Below are 17,205 nucleotides of genomic sequence, written 5' to 3'. Positions count from 1 at the left end.
AGTATCCTTTTGGACAAAGAAAAAGTAGACAGTACAGCTATGAAATAGGCAAAAATATAAAGAAACCCAATCAAATCTTTGGACATTACTTTGTGCCTTCTTGCTAAGAGAAATAGGTCATTCTTGCTTCTTACTGCCTTTCAGGGTGCCTACGGAATATACCTAAAATTAAGAATCTTAATCTTAATCTTAATCAGGCCCCAACTTATGTTTTACATTCTTTACCCAAACCCTGGATGACAACAAACCTGATCTATTTTCCAATAGAGAAGTATACCTTCCTACCCTATTATTTCTGTGCCTTTCAGTTCCTTGAATAAACTATGCTGTCTCTTACATCTGCCCATTTTCTCATGCTGTACCACTACTCAGAATACTTTCTCCTGACATGTGCACCACTACTTTCAACAATTAAACTTCCTCCCATTCTGCAAGCTACAGCACAGAGGTGTTGCTTGCTCTGAGAAATGCTTCCCAGAGCAAGTGGCAGTAGCATGCGAACTGAGTCTTTGGAGGTGAGTGAGAATTGCCTATGCAAAAAATTGAAGGAAGGAAATTCTAGATACCAGGAATAGCATGTATAAAAGTCCAGTAGTGTAAAAGCATAGAAAGGCTTTTCCATTTATGGAAAGGTGAAGTGTTCAGTATAGCCACAGTAGACTGTACAAAGACATTTTGCAGTAGATACCCTTCTTCTGGGTTCCTAAGGCACTCAGTATTTCCTCTATCACAGACTGAACACACAGCATTGTACCTGAGGGGTTCTAATCTGAACTACCCACTAAATTATACACTCCTTATCTGTCTCATCCATCATTGGCTATCCATTTCACGGTACATAGTAGTAGGTACACAATAAATATTTACTGAATATTAGTAAATGGATGGGGATGAGGAGGGGAATTTCCAGATGCCTGAAACTGAATGCCATTCACTTGTTTATATACTGTACTTTCTATGGGTCAAGCAACTTGCTGGCACTGAGCCACTAAGATAAATTAAATCATGGTACATCTACACAAAGAACTCACTGTCTAATGAACAAGGAAAACATAAATAGAGCAATAATAACTGTCTTAGTGCTGGAAATTATACATAAACAGAGTACTGGGGACAGTCAACACATACTTGAGAGAAATTGTAGCATTTCAGATGGGACTTTAGAGCTGAGTGGAACTATCCAGGCACAGAAACAAGGAAAGGGAATTCTAGAACTTAAGAATCATGTTAATAAACACACAATTGTGTCAAAACATGGCATCTTCACAGAAAGGTGAAAAGTTCAGTGTGGCTGCAGTGGAGGTAGGTGAAGACCAGATTGTGAAGAATGTTACATGCCCTACATAGGCAGTGAGTGGCAGAGGACTTTAAGTAAGGGAGGTGACATGATCATATTTTACTTTAGGAGCGTAATTTTAGTGGTAGTTTGGAGAGTACACTGAAGTGGTGGTATTGGAAGTGCTATGGTATCAGTTAGCAAAACGCTGCAGAAGACCCAGCAAGCAATTATGGGACCCTGAAATAAGACAATGGGAATAGATAGAAGAGGCATAATTTGGGAGGAAGATCTTAGGCCTTGATGGCTGGTTGGATGTGTAGGATGAGTCAAAAAAAGTAAATGCAAATGATATCAATGTCTAACTTGGGGAACAGACTGCGTAATTGCTCATGGCATTAACTGAAATTGAGAATGTAGGAGGCTTAATCTGCTGGGGAGAAGAGAGACTTAATTGAGTTTGAAATGTCTGTAGCACCACAACCAGGAGATGCCTTTAAAAAGTGAGAAATACAGGTCTGGAACTGAGAAGGAAGGTCATGCCTTGAGATGTTAATTTTGGAGTCATTAGCATGTAGATGACAATTGGAGCCCCAGTGGTGAATGAGATCATCCAGATCTAATATATGTAAGAGAGTTGCTCAGCCCTGGCTGTGCATCACAGTCGCATGTAGGGTTTCACAAATATAAATGCCTGGGCCTCATCTTCAATGAGTCTGATTCAGTAGGTCAAGGTGGGGCCCGAGTATGTTGTTTTTCTAATTTCATGAGTAATTATTACAGGCAAGCAGGATTGAGAACATAATAAACCCTGCAACCTAAAAACATTTAGGGGATTGGCTGAGAATGGTGGTTCATGTCTGTAATCCCAGCACTTTGGAGGCCGAGGCGGGCGGATCACTTGAGGTCAGGAGTTCAAGACCAGCTTGGTCAACATGGTGAAACCCCGTGTCTATTAAAAATACAAAAAAATTAGCCAGGCGTGGTGGCAGGTGCTTGTAATCCCAGCTGCTCGAGAGGCCGAGGCACAAGAATCGCTTGAACCCGGGAGGAGGTTGCAGTGAGCCGAGGTTGCACCACTGCACTCCAGCCTGGGTGACAGAGTGACACTCTGTCTCAAAATAATAATAATAATAAATAAAAATAAATAAAAACATTTAGGGGACTGACAAAAGAGTAAGTAGAGGAGATTGAGAAAAAAAAATGACTAGAGGTAAGAGATTCAGAGAATGTTTTTCTGGAACCCAGAGGAAAATAAAATTCATGACACACAGGATGCTTTAGAGCTCCCCACATAATTACTCATAGCATGAGCTCTCCTTTTAGAATTCTGGTAATCCTTTAAAACTCAGCAAGTGTATCACATACAAGTTTCTTTTCTGGATTTTCTTGTTTGTACCATTTATTTTATTTATATTTAGTAGTCTTTATGTTTGGTTATTTACACAGATCTTATTTAGACAATTTTGATGCTATAAGGACTTTTGCACATTTTTTTCATTATTTTCTGCTGCTCTAAACATTTTATACATAAGAAGAGCCTCTCAAATATTTCTCAAATAAATTAAGATATAGTTAATGTCCTATCATTAAGGAGTTTACAATGTAGATGGGAAGGCAAGAACATGAGAAATAGTGATTCAGTGAGGCATATCCAAGTAATAAATACCTCAAATTTTCTAACTACAATCCTGATTTGCAAACCAACTTCATTACTCCTGAAATCTATCCAACTGATAAATCATATTTAGCAAGGTAAAAATTGTTGTCAACTTGTGTAAATTTTTGAGTTGTAAATGTTATTTCACAAGGATATCAAATATGAATGTTGAATCAACTTCATTTTTACTTTTTCTGTTTATAGAAGATAAGGATCCTGATTTAGAAACAATATTGAATATCCCTTCAGCACTCACTCCAACAGTGGTTCCTGTTATAGTGACCGTTCCTCAAAGCAAAGCTAAAGGGAAAATAAAAGGCAAAGAAAAACCCAAAGAATCCCTTAAAGAAGAAGAGCACCCAAAAGAAGAAGAGAAAAAGGTAAATGAACCTTGCCATAGATTCCCAAACTCTGTTTCTGCTTCAGTGTTAACTTTTTTTAAACCATGACTTATGTCAATAATGTTATTATAGTGCATACGTTTTATTTTGCAGATACATTAACGTCCTTTGTAGTCTCAACTTTGAATAGACAAGAAGGATTTGTACCCAAAAGTTGGGTTACCACTCCAGGAGACATATTGTCATACATAAGTTGTCTCAGGTCATTCATTCTAAGTTTGGAAAAACTTAGTTCAACCTTTTTTCCACTCTATTTCTTGGGTTTTCTTTGCTTTTGGTTGGTCAAGTTTCTGCCATTCCTTATTTTTAATACTTTGTTTAGCTCCACTGTGATAAATAACAACTGGAAGAAAAATATATTTAACAAAACAATGGAAACAGTTTCATTTGGTAAAGTTGGTCTTAGATATTGATGTGCTAAGAATCTAACAAGACTAACAGCCCACCTCTGATTAAAGAGTAGTCCACCTATTACCCCTAGCCCTTCATCATAGTAAACACACACACACACACACTTTGACTCTAAACAAAGATCTAATAAAACAAAGATCAAAAGATGGTTCTGCTTTTCCACTGTTGGTGGGAGTATACATTAGTTCAACCATTGTGGAAAACAGTGTTGCAATTCCTCAAGGACCTAGAACCAGAAATATCATTTGACCCAGCAATCTCATTACTGAGTATATACCCAAAGGATTATAAATCATTCTACTATAAAGACACATGCACACGTATGTTTACTGTAGCACTATTTACAATAACAAAGACTTGGAACCAACTCAAATGCCCATCAATGATAGACTGAATAAAGAAAATGTGGTACACATACACCATGGAATACTATGCAGCCATAGAAAAGAATGAGTTCATGTCCTTTGCAGGGACATGGGTGAAGCTGGAAACCATCATTCTCAGCAAACTAACACAGGAACAGAAAACCAAACACCACATGTTCTCACTCATAAGTGGGAGTTGAACAATGAGAACACATGGATGCAGGGAGGGGAACATCACACACTGGGGCCTGTCAGGGGGTCAAGGGCAAGGAGCGGGAGAGCATTAGGACAAAATACCTAATGCATGCAGGGCTTAAAACATAGATGTCGGGTTGATAGGTGCAGCAAACCACCATGCCACCATGGTACATATATACCTATGTAACAAACCTGCACATTCTGCACATGTATCCCAGAACTTAAAGTAAAATAAATATTTTTGGAAAAAAAAAAGAAGGTTCTAAAAGACCGGCAACAAGGAAACTACTGGTTAAGTCTTGACTATTGGTACTTACTACTAAAAAAGTACAGTGTACAAATAATTAACTACAGGAAGATAAAATGTTTAAAAATACCCAAAAACCTGGGTTTCAGACTCTGGCCTTGTAAAAGTTACAAGGTTTAAATATGTCATTGCCTCTGTACCACATTTACATAGTTATACTAGATAAAATTTCTCATGCCAGGCCCCTTGACTCTTGTTAAGTAAAAATGTTCAAGTGTTAAAACAGAATAACTCCAGGTAATTCGTTTAAAATTAATTTGGCCAAAGGCATCTTGCTAGCAAACCAATTTGTTCACTTAATATTTTTAAAATAAATGATAATGGAAGGGTGAGGATGATACTAGTTTTATGTGTGATGACAGATTTGACGTGGCAGGTTTGCATCTTTGAGCAGTTTTGTTCATTTTACAGAATTTCATAAGCATTTTTCTCTCGTTTTCGCTTTGTGTTTTAAATTTATTTTTAGCTAATTATTTATGTATTTTTCCTCTGTTAGTGACAAAGAAAAGGCAGAAAAACTTAAATGTTCAACAATAGACGACTAGTTAGAAAAAAACAAATATCCACCAATTGGGTACCAGTGGAGTGATTTTGGTGGCTAACAAAAGAGAACCAATTGGAAAAATTGAAATGATTATCATTAGGGAGTGTTTGAATGTTACCAAGTAAATTTCATTCTTAAGTACATATAACCAAACAAGGGATTTAGGCATAGCTGACATAAAATTAATTAGGATTTTAAAGTAAACACACCCAAACCCTCATTAATTTATAAATAACTTTATAATTGTCTTTTATTTTTATTACTTTCATTTGCTACAAAAGCAGTATGTGCTCATTATAGAAAACAAAGGACAGATATCCTAATAGCATAATATCTCTAGCATCCAAATTGTAAGAATACACCAAAAAATATGTTGGAGATGTTGGTCTCTCACACACTTTTTCTGTATTAGTTTGGACTGCTATAAAAAAAATTACCTTAGACTAGGTGATTTATAAACAATCAAAATTTATTGCTCACAGTTCAAGAGGCTGTGAAGTCCAATATCAAGATATTAGCAGATTTTATGTCTGGTGAGAGCCTGTTTCTCTTATTTTATTTTACTTTATTTTATTTAAGATGGACTTCTTGCTCTGTCACTCAGGCTGGAGTATGGTAGTGTGGGCTCAAACTCCTGGGCTCAAGCAGTCATTCCACCTTAGCATCCCAAGTAGCTGGGACCACAGGCATGCACCATCATGCCTGGCCAATTCTTTTAATTTTTAAAGAGACTGGGTCTGACTGTGTTACCCTGGCTGGTTTCTAACTCCTTGCCTCAGATGATCTACCCAACTCACTCTTTCAAGTAGCTGAAATTGCAACCACAAACCACCATGCCCAGCTATTCCTCATAGAGATGGTGCCTTCAATGTGTCCTCACATGGCAGAAGAGGAAGAGGCAAAGGTGTTCCCATCAACCTCTTCTTTAAAAGCACTAATCCCATTCATGAGGGTGGATTCCTCATGACTTAATCACTTTCTAAACTGCCCCACCTTTTAATACTGTCACATTGGTTATTAGGTTCCAACATACGAGTTTGGATGGGGGACACCAACATTCAGATGCCAGCACTGCCCTTATGCCTACATATCCAAACAGAGGCATCTTTCAAGGCCCACTTCAAGCCCCAATTATTCCACAAATCCTTTCCCAATTGTTCTTATTAACTTTCACTATATCTCTATTTTCTGAGAAAAGATGTGCCAACTGTTGTTACTGCCATTTGTCTCACCTATGTGCCAGTCTGCAAGTAGAATATAAATTGCAAAACCACAGAGACTCCTGCGTCCTTGCAGGGGCCACCTAGCTCTGTGCAAGTCATGTCCTGAGCACTCAGCACATCCTTGCTTAGTCAAAATAAATAATAGCTCATTAAGAAAATGACAGCCCATTATTCACACGCTGAATTATTTACAGGAAGAAGAAGTAGAACCAGAACCTGTTTTACAAGAGACTTTGGATGTTCCCACCTTCCAGAGCCTAAATGTGTCTTGCCCCAGTGGGCTCCTGTTGACTTTCATTGGACAAGAATCTACAGGTAAGTGCTCTATGGGGTAGGGTGGGGAAGCAGGGAGCAAAATGTCACGTAGAAAACAGGAAATTGTGTATTTTCATGCCAGTTAAACATACATCTTGTTGATAATGAACAATAGACTGTTTTCACATTTGTAGCATTTACTATGTATGGCCAGGCACTGTCTAAGTACTCAGTATACATGTCAAAAATACAAATACTATGATCTAAATACTGACTACTCCATTTTACAAAATAAGGAAATCGAGGCTTCAGGAGGTTCAGTTACTTGCCCAAGGTCACTCAACTCCCAAGTGGCAGAGCTGAAATGCCATTCTCAGCCCAGTGATGACAAAGCCAGTGCTCTTAAAAACTTGTGTGTATCCCTATGTTCTTGCCTCTACAGAGGGTCATGGGTGCAGCATGTTGCTGGTCTGACCAAAACAAATGACACTGGACACAAAGTACATAGAGATAGATGTAGATTAAATAGGTTAAGAAAACCAAGGCTTCATTTTCATGTATCCATATATAATTTTATAGTGTTTGTTCTGTACATGGCTCCTAACTTCTTCAGCTAAATAAATAAGTACAAGTAAGATTTCTTTAATTAACCTGATGAGGCATCTGCATTTGTTACTGAATTTGAATATATTTAAATAGAAACTCACTGTTGCAGTAGAAGTAGAAGATGCAACAAAGCAGGCACTGAACTGGGAGTTGAGTTCTAAAGCTGACCCTGACACCAACGAATGATGTGTCCCTTTTAAGTTACTTAGGGTCTCAGGGCCATGTTTTCTCATCTGATAAATATTACATAACATCAGCAATTCTTTACAGTTTCACAACTTAATATCCTCTTTTATATAATTCCCTTATGTATACCACATTTGAAAAGTGTATCTATCAAAGAAAAACGCTATGCTTATTTAAAAATAATTTAAATGTTTTATTTACTTCCCAGCTCCCTCCCCCGCAAAAAAAGCAGAAACTAAATGTTGAAGTTAAATTTCGCTTCTCCTTAGGCATTCTGAATTATTAAAAATAGCCCATGGACCCTGTTCCCTTCTCAAGGATCCCTAGTGGTCCAGGTTTTCCCACTGTGCTGCGTGTCTTCACTGAGTGTCTTCCACTCAGACAGTCTTCACTGAGTATCTTCCAGTCGAAGAGCTATGAGTGTACTCAAAGAGATGTTGCTTTCAAATTCAAGGATATATTTCTTTGATTGTTTGATCACGTTATCAAACCCCAGCTTAATACCCCTTTCACCTGTCTTTTCTATTAGTTTCATTATCTATCCTAATATTTTCCTCCTTATGTTAGGGTAGACAATGTAGTTAATAATAGCTCATCTGTTTAAAATCTTCCATATACTATGAAAATCCTAATTCAAGTCTGAACATAACAACATAAATACCAAAGTAGCAATATCTTCATCGGGTCAGTCTTGGACTTTAGGGAAAGACAGTTATCGTAGCATAAGAGGAAAGAGCCTAGACTTGAATCCTTTCCTGACTGACTTTTTATTTTTGGTTGTTAGTGGTGGTTGCTTTTGTAATATAAGAAAATGATTCAAATCTTCCTTCTCTTACCTACTGGCTGTGTGTCCTTAGTGCTGGATGGTCACTAAGTGTCTTCCAAAGTTATAACTTGCTAAGTTAATAACCTCTCCAAGCCTCTATTTCTTCATCTGAAAACTCTGGAAAATTAAAGTGCCTATTTTAAAGGATTGTGAAGGCAGACTCAATAAAAGATACATATATAAAGCATTTAACATATAGAAATATCTCAATAAATGTTTATTGGTTTATCATTATTAGTAGTACTTCTGTGATTTAAGGGGTGCCATGATTTTCCCACTAGCCTGATATATAGTTCTTAAAATGCTATCATTATGTGTTAATTCCTTTGTGTTAAGGCTTTTTGGCCCCAATAAACCACATTATAAATTAAGAGGAATTTATTCAGTTAGCAAAGCCTGCTTAGGTACAGTATGCCAGAATTTCTCCATAATAGTGCTTGCTTTTGAAGGAGCTTATTAGGTGCTTTTCTCCTTGATTGCCAGCTAACAGCAAAATGCTAGATAAATCTGGATTTGGTTAGAGATGAGGGGATTATTTTAACGTTAACTTTGAAAGATGACAGATGACTTAGGAAAGGCAAGCCTGAGGGGGTGACTTCCCCTGGGACTATAGGCAACCAGGAAACACCAGGGCAGCGTTGTGTATCCAGGGTGGAAAGTTTAGTCAAAGGTGAGAGATAAGCACCAGTGGGCAGGAAGAGGAAACACCTAATTCAGCAAAACTCGGCTTCCTTCATAATTTTGCCTCAATTTGTCCTGGATTTTATTAGAGAGTGGCTTACACATGGAGAAGGTACCTACTAGGTGTTGTAGATGGCCTAATTTACTACCTTTGAATGTAACAAGGTCATCAAAGAACCGGTATTCTAGACCATCTGTCATAACATGGAAACTGCCCTATTATTCACATGCAGACAAAAGAAAATAATTAAGCACCAGGCATGGTGTCTCACACCTGTAATCACAGCACTTTGGAAGGCTGAGGTGGGAGGATCGCTTGAGGCCAGGAGTTTGAGACCCGCCTAGCCAACATAATGAGACCCTGTGTCTACAAAAAATAGAAAAACTTAACAGGGTGTTGTGGTGCAAGCCTGTAGTCCCAGCTGCTCAGAAGGCTTGAATCCAGGAGTTTGAGGCTGCAGTGAGCTATGATTGCACCATTGCACTCCAGCCTGGATGACAAAGCAGGACCTTGTCTCTATTTTTAAAACAAAGAAAAGAAAAGAAAAAGAAAATAATTAAGCAAGATGATAAAATCCAGCCCTGCAGCATTGTCCAGTTCACAAGAAGGCTTTATTCTTTTTTTAGGTCAATATGTTGTAGATGAGGAACCCACCTGGGACATCATGGTCCGTCAGAGCTACCCCCAGAGGGTGAAGCACTATGAGTTCTATAAAACGGTGATGCCACCCGCAGAGCAGGAGGCTTCAAGGGTTATCACCAGTCAAGGCACTGTTGTCAAATATATGTTGGATGGATCCACACAGGTAAAAGAATGTGTTAGAGAAATTATTCTTCCCTGTTCCAAAGTAAAAGACAACTTATGGGTAAGGAACTGTTCTATAACAGGGAAAAGGAACAACTCACTAGAAAAAGGAATGACACCTTCAAATGACAAATGATAAATAATATAGTTAGAATTAAAAAAACACTATATGCAGAGCAGGATACAAATAAACTTGTCATTTCTCTGCATGATGTAAGATTGCAAACTGAACAGTTTTTTCCTTTTCTCCCTCTCAAGCTATCTTAAACTAATTTTAAAAATTTAAATAGTGAATTCATAATGGTACTGGAGGACAACAAGGCATGTCATCAATAATAGATCAGAAGATTTCGATAATTTCTTTTAAAATGCAGATCAGATGAGATCAAACTGATGGAGAAATATGCACAAAGTTAAAACATACACAAGAGGAAAACATGCAGCAAAATTAAACATCAAAATGGGAATTCTAACACAAACATTTTGCACATGGATCTCTGAGCTCAGAAAATGAGGGTAGTTCCCCAGGTAACTCACTGTCACCCGGAGGATGGGAACGAGAAACCTTAAAAATCAGAAGCCATATGCCCTGCTCTTTCCTTCCCCAGTGATCACAAAACAGGAGCTCCTGTGAGTAGACACTACACCACCAAGAAGTAAAAGGGATTCTCAATGAGAAAGCTGACCATGCACTCAAGAATCATAAATCTTGGAAAGAAAGCAATCCCATAAAAGTAAAGTACATAATTCAATATCTAAAAGAAATAGCACCTGAAATTAAATACTTTAAAAAATTAAAAGTGGGTAAAAGTGATATAGGCAGACTTGAGAGGTTAACAGTTCATAAAATAACAACTTTTTAAAAAGTAGTTAAGGAAAAATATCAAGAGTTCTTAGAAATTAGAAATAATTGTGAATGATCAAAAATGGGAGGGGGTAGATTATGAGGGTGAGAAAAGCTGAGAGATATGGAAAAAGGGTCCATATAATATAATTTCCAGAAGAAAAAAATAGTAAGAATGAAGGGAGAAAAGAATCAAAGACATAACATAAGAAGTTTGCACAGAGCTTAAAAAAAATACTTCAGATCAAACAGGGCAACTGAATGATAATAAGAACTGATATTAATTATCTTTAAAGGATTACCTAAATATGTCATCATGCAATTTTAGGACTGCACAGATAGATAATCCCAAAAGTTTCCTGAAGGAAACAAGTTACCTATACAAGAATAAAAACCAGATAGACATTTGACTTCTCATCAGCAACAGTGACGTTGGTCCTTGTCATGTTCGTTGGGAGTGTCTAGGTACCGATAGCAGGTAGACATATCTGTGGTACCTAGAGACACTGTACAAACTAGATAGATATTAATAGAAACTACAAATTTAAATATGTGATAAAATTTTAAATACAGTTGTTAGAAAAATTGAAATAGAGTATATAATTTCCCAATCGCAAAGGAGAAAGGTGAAGAATGGAAAAAATAAAACTCAAATCAATCCAAGAAAAGATGGAAATAAAAAGAAAAGAAACAAAATGAAAGGTAAATAGAAAATATAAAATAATATTATTATGGTGGTAACTAGGCTATTGTCTCTGAACTCCAAATCTACCTTTCTATAATCTACTTTGTGCTGCTGGGTCTGGAGGTCTGCAAACAGCATTTCTTCTGTGGATCATTTTGAACCTATTTCCATTTGACACACAGTGTTTATTGTTAAACAACCTCTCCCTTGCTTCTGAGAATGCTGAAAACTTTTGTTCTTTCTTCAGATTCTCTTTGCAGATGGTGCTGTGAGCAGGAGTCCCAATTCAGGTCTTATTTGTCCTCCTTCTGAAATGCCAGCAACCCCTCACAGTGGAGATTTGATGGACTCTATTTCTCAGCAGAAATCAGAAACGATACCATCTGAGATTACCAACACAAAGAAAGGTAACAATTGAAGCCTCTCAGTTTATAACGGATTTAGTAAAGCCTTCAAGGGCTTAATAAGTGTTCAATATTATTATTATTATAATACTTGTAACCTTTTCTACAAATATATTTATATATTCTTATACATACATACATATAAATGAATTCTTGCTATCAGAATTACGTACTGTTTCATGAACTGTTTTTCTCTTAGTAATAAATAATTAACAGTTTCATATGTTCTTATACATTCTTGCACATCAGGTATAATGCCTAAGCTGCTGTTTTAGGGTTGATTGGGCAGATTGATAATGTCAAGATTATGAACAGGCATCTCTGTGATTTTCTTGAACTTTTCCTCATAATTGCAAGAAGGTATATCAACTCCAGGCATGAGGTCCTCATTCAGCAACTTCCAAGAAAAGAGGGCAAGTAAATGGAAGAGCTTTCTTCAAGTGTCTCTGTTCATCAGGAAGGAAAAGGAGTTCCAGAACTCCACCTGTCACCCCAGCAGACCTGTCTTTATGTCATTGACTAGACCTGGCTGGGGACCAAGGTTAGAAAAACAAGTATCTGACATTTTTGGCCTCTATCTCAGGAGACAGCACTACTAGCAGGGAAAAAAGAAGGTGAACAATACTTGGATAAGCAATGAACAGTGTCTGCCATAATCTAAATTGCAAGACTGCTGTCCTGAGAAGTGTTTTCAATGTATACCCCTACCACTACCACATGAAAATGTCTATCTACTTCCTCATACCCTCGCCAATGCCGGATATTATCATTCTTTTAATCTTATTCAACATGATAATCAATGCGTCTTATTATGTTGATTTGCATTTCTTTAATTACTGGTGAGGTTAAACATCTAAAGATGTTTCCTGTTTGTTTGTTTTTTTTCATTTTGTGAATTTCCTATTCATGTCTTTTCTTGGTTTACCATTGTGATGGTCATCATTTTCATATTAATTTGTAAGATATATTTTTATATAGGAGGTGTATATTTGTGTAACAGGAAAAAAATCTGATATTTCAAATATTAAATCAGCTAATCCTCTGTGAGGCATATATTTTAATAATCCCCAATTTACAAATGAGAAAATTGAGGGAGAGAAGTTAAGTAATTTCCTTGAGGTCTCTTAGCTAGCAAGTGGTAGAGCTGAGATTTGAGTCTGGGTCCCTAACCCCTAAATTACGCTGCCTCTCCTGCCTTACAAACTTTTCTCAATTTCTCATATGCCTTTAATGATCTAGATTTGAATCTAGAAACCTAGATTTAATCCTTTTTTGTCAGTTTCACACATCTCACCACAGTACCCAGAAATATTGTGTGGAAGCAACTAGATTACTTTTTAATTACTCAATATTTAATAAAACAGATTTTACTTCAGTAGTAGCAGAAGATTTCTGGTTAGAGAAGTATCCAGATAGCTTTCCAAACTTCTTAGCTCAAGGGTTCCCTCTTTTGTTGATACATAGGACTTGATATAAGACTAGTCTGTGTAGCCATTTTTCTAAGAGCCTACCCTGGTTCTGGAGGACTTCTGCTTCTAGCACAGTGTCCCCCAGATTTCTTCACAGCCCTGCCATCCAAGATGATGCACTCACTTTTTAAATTAATAGACTATTTTTAGAGCAGTTTTAGGTTTACAGAAAAATTGAGTGGAAAGTGCACAGAGTTCCTGTTTACTCTGCTCACAGTTTCCCCAATTATTAACATCTTGCTTTAGTGTTGTATATTTGTTACAACTGATGAACCAATCTTACATTATTATTAACTAAAGCCCATAGTTTACATTAGGGTTCACTCTTGGTGTTGTACATTCTATGTCTCATGTATCATACAGAATAATTTTGCCACCCTAAAAATCCCTCTTCACCTATTCACCCTTCTTATTCCACCCATCCTGAACCACACACACACTACCCCACCAAACTCCTGGGAACCACTGACCTTTTTATTGTCTGTATAGTTTTACCTTTTCCAGAATGTCATATGATTAGAATCATACCTTATGTAGCCTTTCTAGACCAGGTTCTTTCACTTAGTAATATGCATTTAAGATTCCTCCCTGTCTTTTTATGGCTTGATAGCTCATTTCTTTTTATCACAGTTTAATTGATATTAATTTAATTGATATTACATCAACTAAATGAAATATTATAGATAATATTTTATCAAAAAACTTTTTAAGTTATAAAACCACAAAGCAACTGTTCCTGCTGAGATTCAGCCATTTTTCTTGAATTGTTCCTCAGATTGTTACAATTCTTTGGTTAATTTTCAAAGTTCTGAAAAAGTTTATTTTAGACTTTGTGGGCCATATGGTCACTGTCACAACTACTCAGCTCTGCCATTGGAGCATAAAAACAGCCATGGGAAATATGTTATTAAATAAGCCTGTGTTCTAATAAAACTTTATATGCACTAAATATACTAAATTTGAATTTTATATAATTTTCATGTTATAAATTATTACTATTCTTTTGATTCTATTAGCTATTTAGAAATGTAAAAAGAATTACTACTTCACTGACTGTAAAAAACAGACAGCAGGCCTTATTTGTCCATAGTCCACAATTTGCCAACCCCTATTCTATATTTTTACAGATTTTTTTAATCTACTACATCAATTTACTTAGCAAAAGGATGTTTAAATCTCCTGAAAAGACAGAATAATCTCTTTGGTGATGCGTTCCTTATAATTTAATCATTATTTCTTAATTTGTGAAATAAATATGTCTTTTTTATAGTTCTGTCATTTTTCTTTATATATTTTAAGGATATGATGATAGATATTCATACATTTAGAATTATTGTATCTTCACTAATTTAACCTGTCATCATTATGCAATGACTTCCTTTCTTTCTTTCTTTTTTTTTTTTTTCTTGAGACACAGTGTCACTCTGTTGCCCAGGCTGGAGTGCCAATGGCGTGATCTCAGCTCACTGCAACCTCCACTTCCCACATTCAAGCAATTCTCGTTCCTCAGCCTCCCAAGTGGCTGGGATTATAGGCACGTGCCATCAAAGCTGGCTAATTTTTGTTTTGTTTTGTTTTGTATTTTTAGTAGAGACAGGGTTTCACCATGTTGGCCAGGCTGGTCTTGAACTCCTGACCTAAAGTGATCCGCTTGCCTTGGCCCCCCAGAGTGCTGGGAGCCACTGCGCCTGGCCTGCAATGACTCTTTATTCTAGGATTCTTTTTACCCTAATGTCTATTTTGCTTATTTTATTATGGCTACACCAGCTACTATTTAATACCTTACCGGTATAACTTTTTCCACACTTATATTTCACCTTCTGTGGTTTATGTTTAAATGTGTCTCTTATAAGCAGCAAATAGGTGAATATTTTAATAATTCAATTTGAAAATGTTTGTCTTTAGGGGTTTCAGTCCATTTATTGTATATCAAATAATTTCTAAAAATGTCTTTATGTTGTCCTCATTCTTGAAAGATAATTTCACTAGGTATATAATTCTAGCTTATAGATATTTTCTCTCAGTACATTGAAAATATCCTTTATACTCTCTTGCTTCCAACGTTGCTTTTGAAAAGTTGGCTATCATTTAAGTTGTTGTTGCTTTGAGGATAATCTAACGGCCTTTAAAATATTCCCTGTGATTTTTTATTACAATTTCAATAAATTTGACTAGGTATGGATTTCTTTTCATTTATCAAAGTGGGAATACATTGAGCTTCCTGAATCTGTAAATTTGTGTTTTTCATTGATTCTAGAGATTTCTCAATAATTATCTCTTCAAATATTGTTTCTGATCCATTTCTTTTTTCTTCTCTGCTTCTGGAATTCTAATTAAACATATTTAAGAGGCCTTGAACTTTTATTTATTTATTTTTTTTACTTCTATTGCTTTGATTCTCTGAGCTTCATTCTAAACAATTACTTTAGGTCTTTCAGTTCTCTTTTAAGCTGTGTTTTGTCTCCTGCTAAACCTGCATGTTAATTTTTTAAATTTCAGTTATTACATTTTTTAATATCTAACACTTCTTTGTTTCGTTTTATAATCTGTCTTCTTTTTAGTCATATTTTTGGCCCCTTTTTGTTTCTGGAATCACATAAAGTATGCATTTTAGATTCTGTGTCTGATCATTTCAATATCTAAAGTATTATAGATCTAATTCCATTTTCTGTTGCTTCTCCTGGCTCTCACTTGAATTGCCTTGTTTCATTGTGTCTCGGTACTTTTTGACTATGAGATGATAATTTTTTCTTATTGCTTTAATTGTAAATTCTTGAGCTGGTATAAAAGTGCATTTTTTTTTTGAGACATGGTCTCACTCTGTCACCCAGGCTGGAGTGTGGTGGCGTGATCACAGCTCACTGCAGCCTAACCTCCTGGGCCCAAGCAATCCTCCCATCTCAGCCTCTAGAGTAGCTGGGACTTGTCTTTAGATGTTTTAGTCCATTTATTATATACCAAATATTTTCTTAAAATGTCTTTATGTTGTCTTCATTCTTGAAAGATAATTTCACTAGGTATATAATTCTACCTTACAGATATTTTCTCTCAGTACATTGACAATATCCTTTATGTTCTTTTGCTTCCAATGTTGCTGTTGAAAAGTTGGCTTGCATCACCATGCAACAGGCATGCACCACCATGCTCAGCTATTTTTTTTTTTTTTTTTTTTTTTGTAGCAGTGAAGTGTCATTATGTTGGCCAGGATAGTCTCAAACTCTTGGGCTTAAGCAATCCTCCTGCCTTGGCCTCCCAAAGTGCTAAGATTATACATGTGAGCCACTGTGCCCGGCCAATAGTGCATTTCTTTATAAAGGACTTTGGCTTCAGAAAGGACTTTAGCAGTTGATAGGGGAACCAACAGTCTTGGATCACTTTAAATTATTAATTTAAGGAATTTCTGGGGGTGCCACTCAAGTGGTATGAATTTTCACTTCACACCTATATAAGGATCTACTTGTGGTTATACAACCTCTTAAGTACTTTCTTGTTTTCTCTGCTCAGCACCAAGTTTGAACACAGGCAAGCTTTCTGACAGTTCTAGAGTGGGGTGGGAAAAGACACGAATGATTTCTGTTAATAATTCACACTTAGTCTGAGAGTGTAGTCATTTGAGGGCCTCATATCAAACCTTCCATCCAGATTGTGCAGGTTCTGGCGTTCATTTCTGCCTAAGTCCCACAATGCTAAGAAAACAAATACTCAGAATCACACAGTTTGACAAAAACCCACTGGACAAAATCCAACTTCAGAGCTATTTTACCTCTTTGGCTTCCTACATTTACTTAGTCCATGGCTTGTGCTGATCTTACTTATAGTTGCCAGCTCAGAGACACTTTCAAGAAGATTGATTTAAAGATGTTTTCTAGCAGTTATGGTTCTTTTCAGTGGAATTATTGGTATCTAGTCTGTGATGTTCCTGAAAATGGAACTCCAACCCTGCTTGTTTCCTTCCTCTTACCTTTGAGCTGATCTTTCCTTGGCCAGTTTGCTTTATTGACCCATATACTTAATGGAAGAAAATAGATGATTAAGATTTCAGGATCTGCATGTGATTCT

The 17,205-nt window shown here is 36.5% G+C and overlaps 1 protein-coding gene across 5 annotated transcripts in view; it reads left to right on the top strand.

Moving 5' to 3' along the window:
- SPAG17 (sperm associated antigen 17) overlaps positions 1-17,205 on the top strand; it is a 230,902-nt gene that overhangs the window by 149,855 nt on the left and 63,842 nt on the right. For all 5 annotated transcript variants that reach the window (XM_004026432.5, XM_063695914.1, XM_055376755.2 and 2 more), the window contains 4 exons: positions 3,141-3,316; positions 6,580-6,700; positions 9,567-9,745; positions 11,521-11,680. In XM_004026432.5, the coding sequence (XP_004026481.5) occupies positions 3,141-3,316; positions 6,580-6,700; positions 9,567-9,745; positions 11,521-11,680 (636 nt within the window). The remainder of the gene's footprint in view (positions 1-3,140; positions 3,317-6,579; positions 6,701-9,566; positions 9,746-11,520; positions 11,681-17,205) is intronic.

Source organism: Gorilla gorilla, chromosome 1 (genome assembly GCF_029281585.2).
Source record: "Gorilla gorilla gorilla isolate KB3781 chromosome 1, NHGRI_mGorGor1-v2.1_pri, whole genome shotgun sequence".
Lineage (NCBI taxonomy): Eukaryota > Metazoa > Chordata > Mammalia > Primates > Hominidae > Gorilla > Gorilla gorilla.
This window is presented reverse-complemented; position numbering and strand designations above follow the sequence as displayed.